Raw genomic sequence first — 14,481 nt, forward strand, 5'->3', positions numbered from 1 at the left:
GTGGTTTCTGTAAAGATAACCTTTTTGTATCAAATATTCAGGAGTCTCTGTTTATATACAGGAAAGTATTAAAGAGCTGAGCTAAGGGCAGATTATTTTTTTTTAATGCAGGAGAATGAAAGCACACAAATATTTTATGATCAGTTGCAAGATGAAAGTGTACGCTTGTCTGCATAGTTCACTCTTTCCATTGTCAGAAGTCTAATTAAACTGTTGGTTTATCTGTAGCCCAGATGTTGAAATAATTTAGTGAAAACCAAAAGAAACTGTGTTAATGGGAAAACAGGACAGTACTGTGGGTTTCCTGTAATTAATGGGGAGCTCTTTGAAAACTTCTTGCTTCAAACCAAGTCTACAAACTGAGCCCAGCTGTTCAGCAAACACTGTTCTCTGTACTATGCTGTTGTAAATGGCCTCTGGCAACTCCAAAGGGATCTGTAATGACAGTCATTAAGAATGATCTTTAGTGCTACAGAGAGACCAAAGCTCTCCGGAATAAAGTTAGGGAGGTAGTGGGGAACTCCCCAACAGTATGATGAACCTGTGCTCGGCTCTTCATGTAACACGGTGATTCAGACAGTTTTAAACCAGCACTGGAAATGTCTAGCTTAAGCAAAGCTTCTCCCCTTTGCCTCAGAAGCTATTCCCCGTGTCATATCAATACGCTGTGGCTTCCTTGCATGGCCTGTAGCCATTTCAATTTGTCTCTATTTGCGAGACAGAGCGACATTGCATCTGTGCAGATGAAGAGAGAAGAGAAATAAACTCCAGCCGTTTCCAAATAGTTTCTTGTTTTCTTGCAAGTCATAAAAATGTCTTTTTAAGGATTCAATTGATTAAGTTGTTTTTAATTATGGTGACTCTCTTAGGGGGAGGCAGGTTTGTTTGTATCTGGAGGGTGGGATAATAATGGAGTAGGTGTGTAAGGGCTCAGTTGGAAAGAGGACCCATTGAGGTGGGTGTGACATTGGTCTGAGACTTTATGGTGTGTTTTCACTGACTGCCTCTGAACCAGGGTACAGGAACTCCTCACTTAACATTGTAGTTATGTTCCTGAAAAATTCGACTTTAGGCGAAACGATGCTAAGCTAATCCAATTTCCCCATAATAATTAATGTAAATGAGGGGGTTAGGTTCCAGGGAATTCTTTTTCACCAGACAAAAGACTATATATATATATATATATATATATATATATATATATATATATATATATATATATATATATATATATATATATATATATATATATATATATATATATATATATATATATATATATATATATATACACACACACACACACGCTGTATAAGTTTTAAACAAACAATTTAATACTGATACACAGTGATGATGATTGTGAAGCTTGGTTGAGGTGGAGGAGTCAGAGGGTGGGATATTTCCCAGGGAATGCCTTACTGCTAAATGAACTAGCAATTGACTGAGCCCTCAGGGGTTAACTCTCACAACACTCTACAAGGCAGCAGGAAAGGAGAGAGGGCAGACAGAAACAATCACCCTGTGTGTGAGAGAAAAAATGTGCATTTCCCCTTTAAGAGCTGACCCCAGGCTTAAGTACACTGCCTTGCTAATTAAATCAGCTTGCTGTGACCTGAGAAGGCAGCTACTACCTAGAAGCTCCCTCCCTCTGTGGTGTGTCCCCTAACTGCTCAATGGAAGATGGGGTAAGCAGGGAGCAGGAGCAGAGGGGAGGGGGAGACACCCTGACATTAGCCCCCTTCTTCCCCCTTCCTTCCGTACAGCAAGCAGGAGTCTCTGGGAGCAGCTCCAAGGCAGAGGGCAGGAGCAGCACATGGCAGTGGGGAGAGGGACAGCTGCTGCACAGGGAATTTAGGAGAGTGGGGAGCTGATGGGGGAGTTGATAGGGGGGTTGCTGGTCCACCCTGGTTCCAATCACCCACCAGCTAGCTGCAACGGGCTGCTCTTCCTGCAAGCAGCAGATAAAACAGGGGGCTGCCAAACGTTAGAAGGAAGCATTTCACAACTTTAAACGAGCATGTTCCCTAATTGATCAGCGACTTAACATCAGAACAACTGGGACAACTTTAAGTGAGGACTTCCTATACTTGTACAGGGCACAGTAGCATCTGTGGAGAGTTAGTCTCTGTTAGCCATGGGAAAACCTCACACAGTTGGTGTCAGATAGATATCTAGAACTGAAGGTCCTTATCTGAATTAATATCCATACCTTGTGAGGCCTTCGCTATAACGGAACCCTCAACAGGTTCTGGCTCTTTCCCTGTGGCTCTTCATTATCTTTGAAGTAAAAGGTCTTTCTCCTGTCTAGCAGCTCCTCTGAGTGGAGTGGAGGAAACGTGCACCTAACATCTCTTCTTTGAGAGTGATGCCTAAGGCCATCCTTATGTTCCTCTCCCACAGCTCCTCTTCACAGTGTGGGAAGTTCAGTATTTGTTCTCCTTCATTTCTTGCCTCCAAGTATGTGATAAGCTCCTTTCGTGGGAAGGTCAGAAGACATCCTACTCCTACCAGCAGCCTCACTGGTGCTGTAATCAAACTCCCTGCATTCTGGGTTGCCTTCTGTAGGCCTGTCTGACGTTGCATGGCCTTTGAGAAGTAGTGGCATGGTTGCCCAGAGTGGGCCTTGCAGAACAATCCAGAAAAGAGGAAGGTATATAGGGAGGCTGCAAGGGCTGGTTGGGAGAGTCACAAGGCTAGTAGGATGGACCAGGATATGAGGTAAATAGGTTGTGTCTCTAACAAGACTTTTAAAGTCTTTAAAAAGGTTCAGCATATAGGATGGGTAGTTGAGATTGGCTTGTATTGAATCTGTTCTGGTTCACCTAGCTGTAGTCTCTAGCCAGATTGTCCCAAACAGATACAAGCCCTCATTAGGGGCAATGCAGAGCCAACCCACCAGTGTCTCAAGCAGCACAATCTTTCCCCCTGCTCTCTGCTACACATAGGCAATGGTCCTGCTGCACCATCCCCTTGGATGGCCCCGCCTGCTCCAAAGGCCAGCACTCAGTTGTAGTAGTGCTATTGCCTCATCCCTTTTGTGGTACTAGAAGAGAACATTTCTGTAGTTAAAGAAACCTAAAGGTGAAGGATAAAGTAAAGACAGGAAAAAGGATGCAAAAGAACTACTGAATCCAGATAAGTATTCTAACCGCCCTGGGACTGGGTGCTGATCTGTGTGAATCAAACCGCAAAGATAAGCTCTTGCATAGTTTGTCAGCTCTCTAGGACAGGGACTGTTGTTTTATTCTCTGTTTGTACAGCACCTGACACTTTGAGGTTCTGGACCTTGAGTGGACCTAGATACTATAGTAATACAAATAACAAATTATAATAATAAATATAAAGATTAAATCTTATTACTCTTAACCATGGTATAGCATGTCAAGTAGGAATATAAGAGTAGATAGTACATCACAGTTTGCTCACTAAGAGCTTCCAGATGACTTAATAATGCACAATGCTCCTCAGTCCATAAGTGGCTCCCTTTGACAATTCTCTTTGATATATCAGCACAAGCATACCTCATTAAATCCTGTGTGCAATCAAATGGCCCTGATGCTCCCCAACAGTCTGGCCCATAGTGAATAGAGACTACAGCTAGGTGAACCAGTGCAGATTTCAAACAAGTCAACCATCCTATGCGCTGAAATTTTTTAAAGCTTTTAAAAGTTTTGTTAAAGACCCACCCTGTTTACTTCATTGGCCTTGGTATATTCAAGAGATGCATACTTATAATTGATAAAATATCACAACGCACCTCATAGACTACTAAACTTTACAGTTAGAAGACACCATCATGCTCATCTAGTCTGACCTCCTGCACAAAGTGTATTGTTAGGAATACCAGCTCAGAACCTACAAGAGTAGGAGGGCAAAACCATTCATGTCAACATCTGACTGGCTTCCTGAGGATAGCCCTGAAACAGTAAAAGAGTCCAGTACTCTAACAGGCATCCTAACACTTGGAAGTGGGAGAAACAGTAGAATCCAATAGAAAGTAGCTGGCAACTCACCAACTTAACAGTCAATTCCAAGGTCAAACCACCCAGGAGTTAGTTATACATGAGGAAGAAGAGAAGGTATCTAAACAAAACCAAGGAAGACACAAGATCTCTGCTTCTCGAGGATATCTAGCATGCTGCTGATAAGAGTTGATAACCATATCACGTGTCCATCCGTTCATTAAGGGGAAAAAAAATCCACCTCAGTGGCAGAACGGCCCACTTCAAAAACAACTGTTTTGAGAAAAATAAGTGTGGGATGATCAGAAAGTCACTGAGGCGCCGCAACAGCGGTTATTGGCAGATAAGTATTATAATCCTCAGAGAAGCTTTGGTTGCTGTTTTATTTTCAGTTATTGGGGGATGGGGATTCAAACTGGAAGTGATGCAGACAAGGGCTACTGGGATGATCCAAGGAATGGAAAACCTACCTTATGAGAGGAGGCTCAAAGAAATTGGCTTCTTTAGCCTAACCAAAAGAAGTCTATGGGGAGGTATGACTGCTCTCTATAGATACATCAGAGGGATAAATACTAGAGAGAGCGAGGAGTTATTTAAGTTACACACCAACCTGGACAGAAGAACAAAAGGCTATAAACTGTCCATCAACAAGTTTACTGTCAAAATTAGACAAACGTTTCTAACCATCAGAGGAGTAACCTTCTGGAACAGCCTTCCAAGGGGAGCAATGGGGGCAAAAAAACCTAACTAACTGGCTTCAAGACTGAGCTTGTGAAGATTATTTAGGGGATGGCACGATGGGACTGCCTACGATGTCCTGTGGCCCATCGGTGACTGCCAGTAGCAGAAATCCCAGCTGCAGGAGATGGGATACGAGATGGGGAGGGCTCTGAGTTGGTACAGAGAATTCTTTCCCAGGTATCTGCCTGGTGGGTTTTGCCCACATGCTCAGTATCTAACAGATCGCCATATTTGGAATCAGGAAGGAATTTCTCCCCAGGTCAGATTGGCTGAGACCACTTGATTTTTTCACTTTCCTATGCAGCATGGGGCATGGGTCACTTGGAGGTTTAAACTAGGGTAAATGGTGAATTCTCTGTAACATGACGTTAAACCATGATTTGAGGACTTCAGTAACTCAGACAGAGGTTGGAGGTCTATTTCAGGAGTGGGTGAGGTTCTATGGCGTGCAGTGTGCAGGTCAGGCTTGGATGATCACAATGTTCCTTTCTGACCTTAATGTCTATGAAAAGGAAGGGAAGAGAGTGTGGCCAACTCTTTGCAATTTTGTCTCAAGTTTTGCAATATCTGGTATATTTTTAAAATCCACACCTTTTGTGGTTACTTGCTTACATGAGAATCTCAGCTTTTTCTTTTCTTTTTTAAGTTTCTATCCTCATGGTTGCAGAGAAATGCTTGAAAATGTGATCTGAGTGAATCCAGAAAACAACTCTTTTTTTTAAAAAATGCAAATAAAAAGAACCTCAAATTTATTTATTTTTTAAAGATTTTGAAGCCAATCTCATGAGTTTTACAGGCTTGGGCTTGGCAATACTAGAAGATGTAACAATAGCCTCTAGAATCAATTGACATTGACTCTTGCCATGTGACAGGGATGTGACCATGTCTTAGACCATGTAATCAGGCCAGGAAATAAAAATCAGTCTCTTATCAGCACTCAACCTGATCTACACTTTTTAGGGGTAACCAAAATACTTGCAGGGAATTTAATGCAACTAATTGGATCTTCCCTAGCAGTTTGGATATTTCATTTCCAGCCTTTCTGTATTTGTTACCAAAATGACTGCATTCCTCTTTTCTTTGTCCTCTGTGAGTCACAAACTGTCAGTGATCTTTTTTTTTTTTTTGGGGGGGGGGAGAAGAGTGGGCTACATATGGAAAATATATTTTGTTTTGTAATTAATGAAAACCAGACTTTGGGAAGTTGTCCATCCAGGTCTTTATTTATATGAAAGCATATGTCTGTGTTTTGTTTATGACTCACTCCTACTTCTTGCATTGTAACTTGGGTTTGTTTATGCAAGCTCTTTGTGGAATCCAAGCAACCTGGTGCTATATGAGCCAATAATTTATGTTCTCCAAAGGGGAAAGACAATGAATGAGTTTTCTGCTCTGAAATTGGTGTATCGCAGAGCAAGCAAGTAGTGTTTTCTGCCACTTGACTGTTCTTGGTTATCTACAGAAAAAGTTAAAATAGAATTTTATTTTAAACTACCGCTAGAAGGATTGGGCTGTTATCCACGAACGAAGTGATAACCCCCAAGTGAACCTTTCTATAAATCTTGGCTGCTTTTGAAACTTCCAGGATTTGAAACCCAAGCGACTGCTTGACAGTCAGGTGTAAATTAAGTTTGCAAGTAGACATGGACCGAGGTTAATTTAGTGGGATATAGTTTATTCTTTACTACAAAATCCTGAATTCTCTCATTTCTTTTCTGTTAGTGCAGAAGATATAGGTTAGGAGTAAAAGAAAATCCACATTATTTCAGTAGTTTAATCAATACATTCTGTTTCATTCACAAAGGGATAGTCGCTTACTCATAACCTGTGAGCAAGTTATGAACTGTGAACTGAAGCCCCCATCTAGTGAAGAACAATTCAACAATTTAAGAAGGTCTAGTGTCCTAAGCAAAGGACTGCTGAGTTCTGTTCCCAGCTCGGACAATGACTCGCTGTGTGATCTTGAGCAAGTGACTTAACTACAGTTTTAGATCCTGATCTGGCTACAGTGGTCTGAATTAAGAGTAAGGGCTTGATCCAAAGCCCATGGAAGTCAATGGGAAATTTTCCATTAACTTCAATAAACCTTGGATCAGGCCCTAGCAACTTTGCAGTCAGTAGAGATAAGTCACCATAAAACCAATGTAAGAGAGATCAGAACCAGACTCTGTGGGTCTCAACTTCCCCATATGCAAGACTGAGTTAATAATTCTTACCTAGTTCACCAAGATGTCATTTGGACTAATTGGTTCATGTTTGCACAGACCTTTAAAAAGCAGAAAGTACCACTACATAAATTCTGGTGTTATATGCGACCCATGCAATCCTACTGATGCCAGGAATCCCATTCAAGTGAATACAGAATTTAGCCCTAAGATTGTTGTCACTATTATTGTTATATTTTAAAGTATACAAGCAACATTTTCCTGATTTTGAAATTAGCGTTATTAGTGCCAGTTTTTTTTTTAAATGCTTAATTTTGTAAGGGCAAAATTCTGTGCAATCCAATGGAAATTCAATATTATAACAATATCTTCCATCATAGGTACTTACATGGCTCCTATTTACTGTAACCTTTGGGCACCTCACAATCTTTTAAATGTATATATCTTCACAACACCCCGGTTAGGTGGGGAAGTTTTTACCCCCATTTTACTAGATATGGGCCTAGTGGGATTTTCAAAAGCACCTAGGCATTCATTGATTTTAACGGGAGTTAGATACCTAGGTGCTTGTGAAAATCCTAGTAGGCACCTATCTGCAGCTTCAGTTGTCTAAAACCTTTAGAAATTTGGCCCAAAGTGACTTGTCCAAGGTATTTGGCACAGGAGAGACATTCCTGCTTTGTCAGACACATGTGGTGTCCTGCCTCTGGAAATTTCCACCATATGCATCTGACGAAGTGGGTATTCACCCACAAAAGCTCATGCTCCAATACGTCTGTTAGTCTATAAGGTGCCACAGGATTCTTTGTCACTTTCAATACAGGTTCTCAATTTGTCCTAAAAAAACAAGTATAGTAGGGGAACTGAATGACAGTACTAATATTAGAAATTCTGGTAAGTTTTAGGGGGGGCTTTTGCAATGAATAAATGTTGCATATGCACATTCACTTCCTTGTTCTGCCCAGAAAACTAGTGCTGAAGCATTTTGAGAAAAGCTGTTTTAATGAGGTGTTTTGGATCCTTCTCTGATTGTACTTACTTATGAATGGTTTTTGAGTTTCTCCCATCCGCCCGATATTACAGAATGTAACTTACAAAGAATCTACAGTGATTCCCATTAAAGAGACAGTATTTACTCACCCTTACTGCTCTGGTATCTGAGAGATTAGTCATATTCTCTCTAAGTGTAGGCGTTTACTGTAGTATCTCTGATACTGCAATGTGGCAACTGTTGTTGACTCTGACTTTTTCAGTGTGACTGTAGTGTAGACAGCTGTCAATTTTATGACTGATTAGTTCAGGTCAGTGCTTAGGGTGGTGATATTAAGGAGCACAAGTGTGCTAGTAAGTCTGGGAGATAAAGAGAACCACAGAGTCTATGTCCACTGGCTTCAGTAATGAGTCTCCTTTATAGTCATTACAACTGATTCCTGTCACTTCTTAACTGCAATGGATATTGCAGTGACCATTAAAGGGCAGGGTGAAGCCATCATATGTGCAGATTTTGTGATGTATGCCAGATTGGTGACCAGTCCTACCAAGGTTGACAGCTAGTACATTAAATCAGTGTGGCATCTCTTCACTACCATGCCCTCCAACACCACAGGAAGGCATCAGAGCAGGGACAGAGAGCAGGCCCCTTCATGGCAGTCCCATACAGCAGTGGGGTTAAATCAAGCCCATTGTAAAACATGTTGTAGTGAAGTCTTTATTGCTTTGGAGTTTCACAGGTCATTAGGCAAAAGGAATGAAAAGCAGGTTGGCAACTACAGGTTGCTCCAGAGAGGACACGAAGATGGATAGATCTTTGAGGACTGTTGTGTAGTCGGGGTCCTAAAGTCTTTTATCTAAACGGGCAATAAAGATTATAACAATTCTTCTTCCATGGCTGATTCAGCCACTATAAGAAATAATCTTGTCGTCTTCTTTTTTTTTTAATTGCTTTTTCTGTGCTGGTTTCCATCTTTCTGTCATGATTTATCATCATCCTTTACTATTAATCATTTCATTCTGCCCTATTAAACATGTTCAAAACCACCAGCTTTTCGTCTTTCTAACGGCTGGAGGAGCGAGACAGTTTTCATTCGTTTTTGTGTTAACAGTGGATGTTTCTCTCCCTCTCTCCTCGCAGCCAGCTCACCACTGAAAAAGAGATTCAAGCGTCGGGAAATCGAAGCAATCCAGTGTGAGGTGCGCAAGATGTGCAACTACACCAAGATCCTGTCCACCAAAAAGAACCTGGATCACGTGAACAAAATCCTGAAAGCCAAGCGGCTGCAGAGACAATCAAAGACAGGCAATAACTTCGTAAAGAAGAGGAGAGGACGTCCCCGGAAGCAACCTTTCTCATTTGACGAAGACTCCAGAGACCAAATGCCAGTTCTGGAAAAATGCATTGACCTTCCCAGCAAACGAGGTCAGAGACCCACATTGAACCCTTTAATACTGGAGCAAGCAGCCAGTCAAGATACAGTCATGGCCACCATTGAGGCTGTAATAAACATGGCTCGAGAGACACCACCGCTTCCCCCTCCTCCCCTGCCGCCTCCTCCTCCACCCCCACCCCTTTCCCGGACACCGCGAGTTGGAAAGAGGAAAAACAAACCACATCTGCAGCAGCATCAGGAGGAGGAGGAGGAAGTGAAAGTGAAAAGGCACCGGAAAGCAAGAGGAAGTGAAAGTGAAATTCTTCCCTAGTACAGACACATCCAATGGAATGCCAGTATCGGGTGCTGAGCACTTCCTGACCGACACACTGAAGTGTGTAAGGGTGTAGGTTCTGCTTGATTCCTGAAGCTGCGTCAGAGTCACTCTCCTTCTCAGTAGAATGGCAGCCATAACCGTTCAATTAGGATGGACCAATAATAATAATCATCATCATCGTCGTCATCTTTGGCACTAGCATGTAGGAAAAGGGGGAAAGGAGCAGGGTGTGGGTGGGGGAATTTCGAAGTTAATGAGATCATCCACTTTGCAGAGTGTCCAAAACAAATCAGCATCTCAGCATTGCTGTTCTCATATCTTGCAAGCGGAAGGCTATCTTCTCAGTATGCAACTGAACATCGTCATTAGAGCTGCATACCCGACTTTGATTTTATTTGGTGGGTCAGGCACAACTACGAATAGCTATACCATAGTAGAACTCACTGTAAAAAAAATAATGTAAATTCCTCAACTGTGATCTCTGTTATGATCTGTTTGAATTCATTTAAATTTTTCAGTTTTATAAACCTGCTGGGCTTTGCGGACATCATAATCCCAAAAGGCCTGAATCTTACTCTAGCTATACTTTTTTTTCTCAGTTATTTGCCTACTTACAAGGACTACCTGCAATATAGGCAATACACAAATACAGCCTTACATGCACACACACGCTCATTCCGAGTGCTATCCTGAGGAATGATGGAATAGCGTCATGTTTTAAAATAAGGTGTACATGGATATTCAGTAATGGTAGCACCTTTCTGGTAAGCAACTTTGTAATTCCCAGTGGCATGTTAACAAAGGGGTCACCAGTCACCAAGTTGTTTTCATGCTCAGTATATAGCAGTAAAGAACAGCAAGAAACTTCCGGGGAATAGAAAATATTGTACAATATGGATAAAATCACCAAAAATGAGGGGCGGGGGAGGGCCCGATCCTGCTCATTCTCATCACCAGGAACTCTCATTAATTCTCAGCGGGAATCCCAGGTGCAGAATGTTTGCGGGATTGGATCAAAACTGTGTAGCAATGCCTTGGTATGTTGTTTAAAAAGAAAATAGCTAAAGTAGGTTGTTTAAAAATTACAAAAATAAAACCATATAAAGAAGTAGGTTATTTCTTGGCAATTACTTCGTAAGACAAAAAAGGAATAAGTGTTCTTATCTGAAAAATAAAAGTAATGTTCAAAGGGTAGCACCACTGCAGTTCTATTAATGCCACTTTGGACAAGTTCTCCAAGTTGTGGTTGCCTTAATAAACTAAAAAGTTTTTTTGTACATAATGTAATTACAAAGCTATCAGTCTGCATGGATGCAAACTGTGTGTGACAAATCGTCTCTTTAAATGGTCAATTTAAATTGTAAAGTTCTCCTTCGATTTGTACTTTAGCCATTGATTTTAGTTTGGATAAAATATCTGATATCAATATCCACAGCCCAGTTAAAAACATCAAGCAAACTAAGACTGAAGATGAAAAGCTATTCCATTGCAGTCATAAAACTTTCCAAAAGTCAGTTGTTGAAATTTTAAAACAAGAACCTTCAACTTTATTTTATTTTAAATTCCTCCAAGATTCTGAACACCTGGCCTGGCAAGATTAATGTTAAAAGAGGAAGTGAGGGAAATTCCAGCGAGGGAGTGGAAAGTGGACTTATTAAACGATTCCCTAGTTTGAGAAACCTTTGATGTGGCTTATCGCCAAGGAAATTTCAAATTGCATTACACTAAATAAATAAATAAAAATATTCTCCGAAAGAAGAAAGTGTTTCTTTTCTGTTCTTTATGTACAGAATCATATCAAGACTATGGTGTTAAAGGGACACTGTAAACATAAAGCTCATTCTTTTTAAAGATTGATTTTTTTTCTTACTTCTGTTATAGCACCTTAGGTTATTCAAACTGAATGCATTTTTTCAAAAATCTAGGGACAAATTTTGTGGTCTTAACTCAGTTAAAAGTCTCATTAAAGCCAGTGAGAGGGACCATAGGATTCTGTTCCTAATTTGTTTTTGCACCATTTATTCTACCAATTTGCTTTTTGTGGGGTTTTTTTGGGTTTTTTTATATTATTATTATTATTATTATTATTATTATTATTTCCTTTGCAATTCACACAGTTTAGGAGTAGCCTGGTCAGTTTCTCATTCTGTTACCATCAGTTTTGCTTTCTGGTCCTCATGAACTAGAACAGTGTTGCTGGTTGAAGTCTTCGTAGTGCAGAGAAATGTTTAAATTCCCCCCCCCCCCCCCCCCATAAGCAACTGTATTGGTATTTGATTTTGAAAGGAATTATATTTTTTCCTCACCTTTTGGCCTCAAACGTTGACAGTGTCTCTTTAAATGCACAAGAAAAGTGTATTCTTGTTTTCCAAGTAGACTGTAAATGGAAACTAATCCCAGCATTGACGGATCCTAGGTTCATACTCTGTTTCCCCATTAGCATAACAGAGGGTTGCATGCTCAGCAAGTGGAGAAAAGGTCTCAAAGGGCCAAATTTCATCCTTGGATGCCACATATGGATCCCACTGAAGATCGGAGCTGTCCGTGTATCTCCAAGGGCTGAATTTGTGTCCTGAAGTTTGGCTGTTCCTACAGAGGTGCTGCCCCCCATTCACATAGACACCTCCCACACAGCATCCATGCATAAGGCAGAGTTAGTTCTCCCTGAGCACTAGACTATGGAGCCAACTCAGTGCTTCATGTCCCCAAGAGGGCAGAACTAGTGGGTTGAGGGGGTGGCTGGAATCCTGCCCCATCACACTCTTGCTAACAACTGAAGGAAATGTACAGTCTGCTGCCCACAGACAGAATGCTTAAGATCACCTACACTCCGCCACTACTACCTCCCCTGCTTCTCTTCCTTGCAGGGTTCCACATCGGTACAAGGGCACAACTAGGAATCAACAGAAGGTATCCAAACAGTAGCTTCCAAAGAGTTTACAGTGACACATCATCTAGGTCAAGTGGGCTTAACTAGCATGAGTGAGGATTTGTTTCTTCATCGCAAGAGCTTGCAATGGAACATGGTAGGAAGCAAGGATGCTCTGATCCAACATTGGCTGTTTGTCCAAAGAACAGCACCGCTCCGCCAATATTGGGTGGCGGATGATTAGCATGCTAATTTGTATGAAACCAGGCAGAAAATGTTGCTAGGTGGCACTCAAAATTTGTGTTCTGCATGTTGCATAGTCTATAAAGATGATAGGCAAGTTGCTGACGAAATAGTATTATAAGATGATGTACTACATGCAGGTCATAAAGGATTTAGTTTTAGGGCTTAAGGCTAAAATCCCACTCCTGAAGTTTATTACCCAACCTTATTCCAGTAATGAGCTTTTTGATTTTTTTCTCCCTACCACTATTAAGATTTACTGAGGAACTGCCTAAATTCTCAGAACATATTTCCAAGGAATGACTATATAAAGGAAAGGGGACAGTTGGGAGCAGTGAGGGGAAGCAGTTTCTTGAGCCCTTCCAATACTAAATGTTGCGTGAAGCACCTTGCATGCTTTCGGGCACTGTAGAAATAAACAACAGCAACACTAATAATAATAAATACTAGGGTATTCTGCAGCATGGGCCATACTTCTCCATTTTCCAACAGTGTGTTGGACTATTCATTGTGTTTGTATTGGCTGTACTAAGCTGGGCACAATGGGGCCCTGGTCCATGACAGAGGGGTCGCAGGTGCTACAGTAATACAAATATATAATAATGATTATTATTCTATACACAAGGATCTCCCTAACTCTTCTTTTCACATCCCCCAACTCAGGAAATCACTTAAGCATGCGTTTAAGCACTATCCTCCTTCCAGGGATGCTTTTCTGAATTGGGGTGACCCCGATCATGCCTTTGTGATACTTCTTCCTTCTAGCATCATCCAAAATATGAGGTGCAGCAGTTTGAGACAATTAGAAGCACATTTAAACAAGAGAAACCTAAACCTAAAGATTCCTCTCTTGGTTGTATAAAACACTAAAAAAAGGGGGGGAAAGAACAGAATTGTAAAACCATGAAAAAGCTGCCAATTGGACAGCATGGGGAAAGCAGTTCAATCCCATGTTGGTTTGTTTTTACTTTTTTCTTTTTCTTTAAGCTATTTCTTAAAATAATAAATGCACATGAAGTGTTAAATATGTATATACTGTATTTCAAAAAATTAAAAAAAAATTCAAACGAATGGGGCACAAGATTGTTCTATAAGTTGTGCTGGCTAATTTTTAGTTTGTATTCATAAGTGGTTTTTAAAAGCCTTTTTTAAAGTGTAATTTGCATGTTCTACTTTGATTGTATGTAAACATATTTTAGAGCAAAAAATGTATTTGTATTTTATTGAATATAGAGGCAAGAGAAAAACCTTGTACATTGTTTGAAATGTTCTTTTTGTAACAGTTTTTATTCATGAAGCATTTTTGTACATTTAAAAATGGATATGGACTTGGTGTTATTTGAGGCTTAGATACATCTGGCATGCTTTAATGTCATGCTCCTTCATGATCTTAGATGTTGGTTTTTAAACATTTTTTTCTAAAACAAAGCTCAGTCTTTTGGCTACCAAGTCTGGTTAGCACAGTGTAGAGCACTTAACTAAAAAAAAAAAAGAAAAAAAAAAGAAAAAAGAAAAGAAAAGAAAAAAAGTTAATCCTATTCATATGTTATTCATTGTGTGAAATTAAAGGAATTCAATTCAGTCTAACATGAGTTGTGAATTCTTTTGTCTTATTTTCCATCTGTTTCACATCACTGAGGAGTTTAATAGCTTTTGGATACCAATACCATGCACTCACAAGCCCTCTTTATGGTAATGGAGAAAAACATGCTTCAGTTCTCTTTTTTTTCCAGAACGTCCTTAAAAGTGTAAAAAAAAAAAGAGAGAGAAAGAAAGAAAAAAATGTCACATGTTATGG

General features: G+C 40.4%; 1 protein-coding gene across 1 annotated transcript in view; it reads left to right on the top strand.

Annotated features, from left to right (window-relative positions):
* Positions 1-14,259, top strand: part of SETBP1 (SET binding protein 1) — a 383,377-nt gene extending 369,118 nt beyond the window's left edge. The window contains exon 5 of the mRNA XM_050943539.1: positions 9,000-14,259. Coding sequence (XP_050799496.1) covers positions 9,000-9,565 — 566 coding nt within the window. The 3' untranslated portion in view covers positions 9,566-14,259. The remainder of the gene's footprint in view (positions 1-8,999) is intronic.
* The last annotated feature ends 222 nt before the right edge of the window (positions 14,260-14,481 follow it).

The sequence above is a fragment of the Gopherus flavomarginatus genome, chromosome 3, assembly GCF_025201925.1.
Source record: "Gopherus flavomarginatus isolate rGopFla2 chromosome 3, rGopFla2.mat.asm, whole genome shotgun sequence".
Taxonomy (NCBI): Eukaryota; Metazoa; Chordata; order Testudines; family Testudinidae; genus Gopherus; species Gopherus flavomarginatus.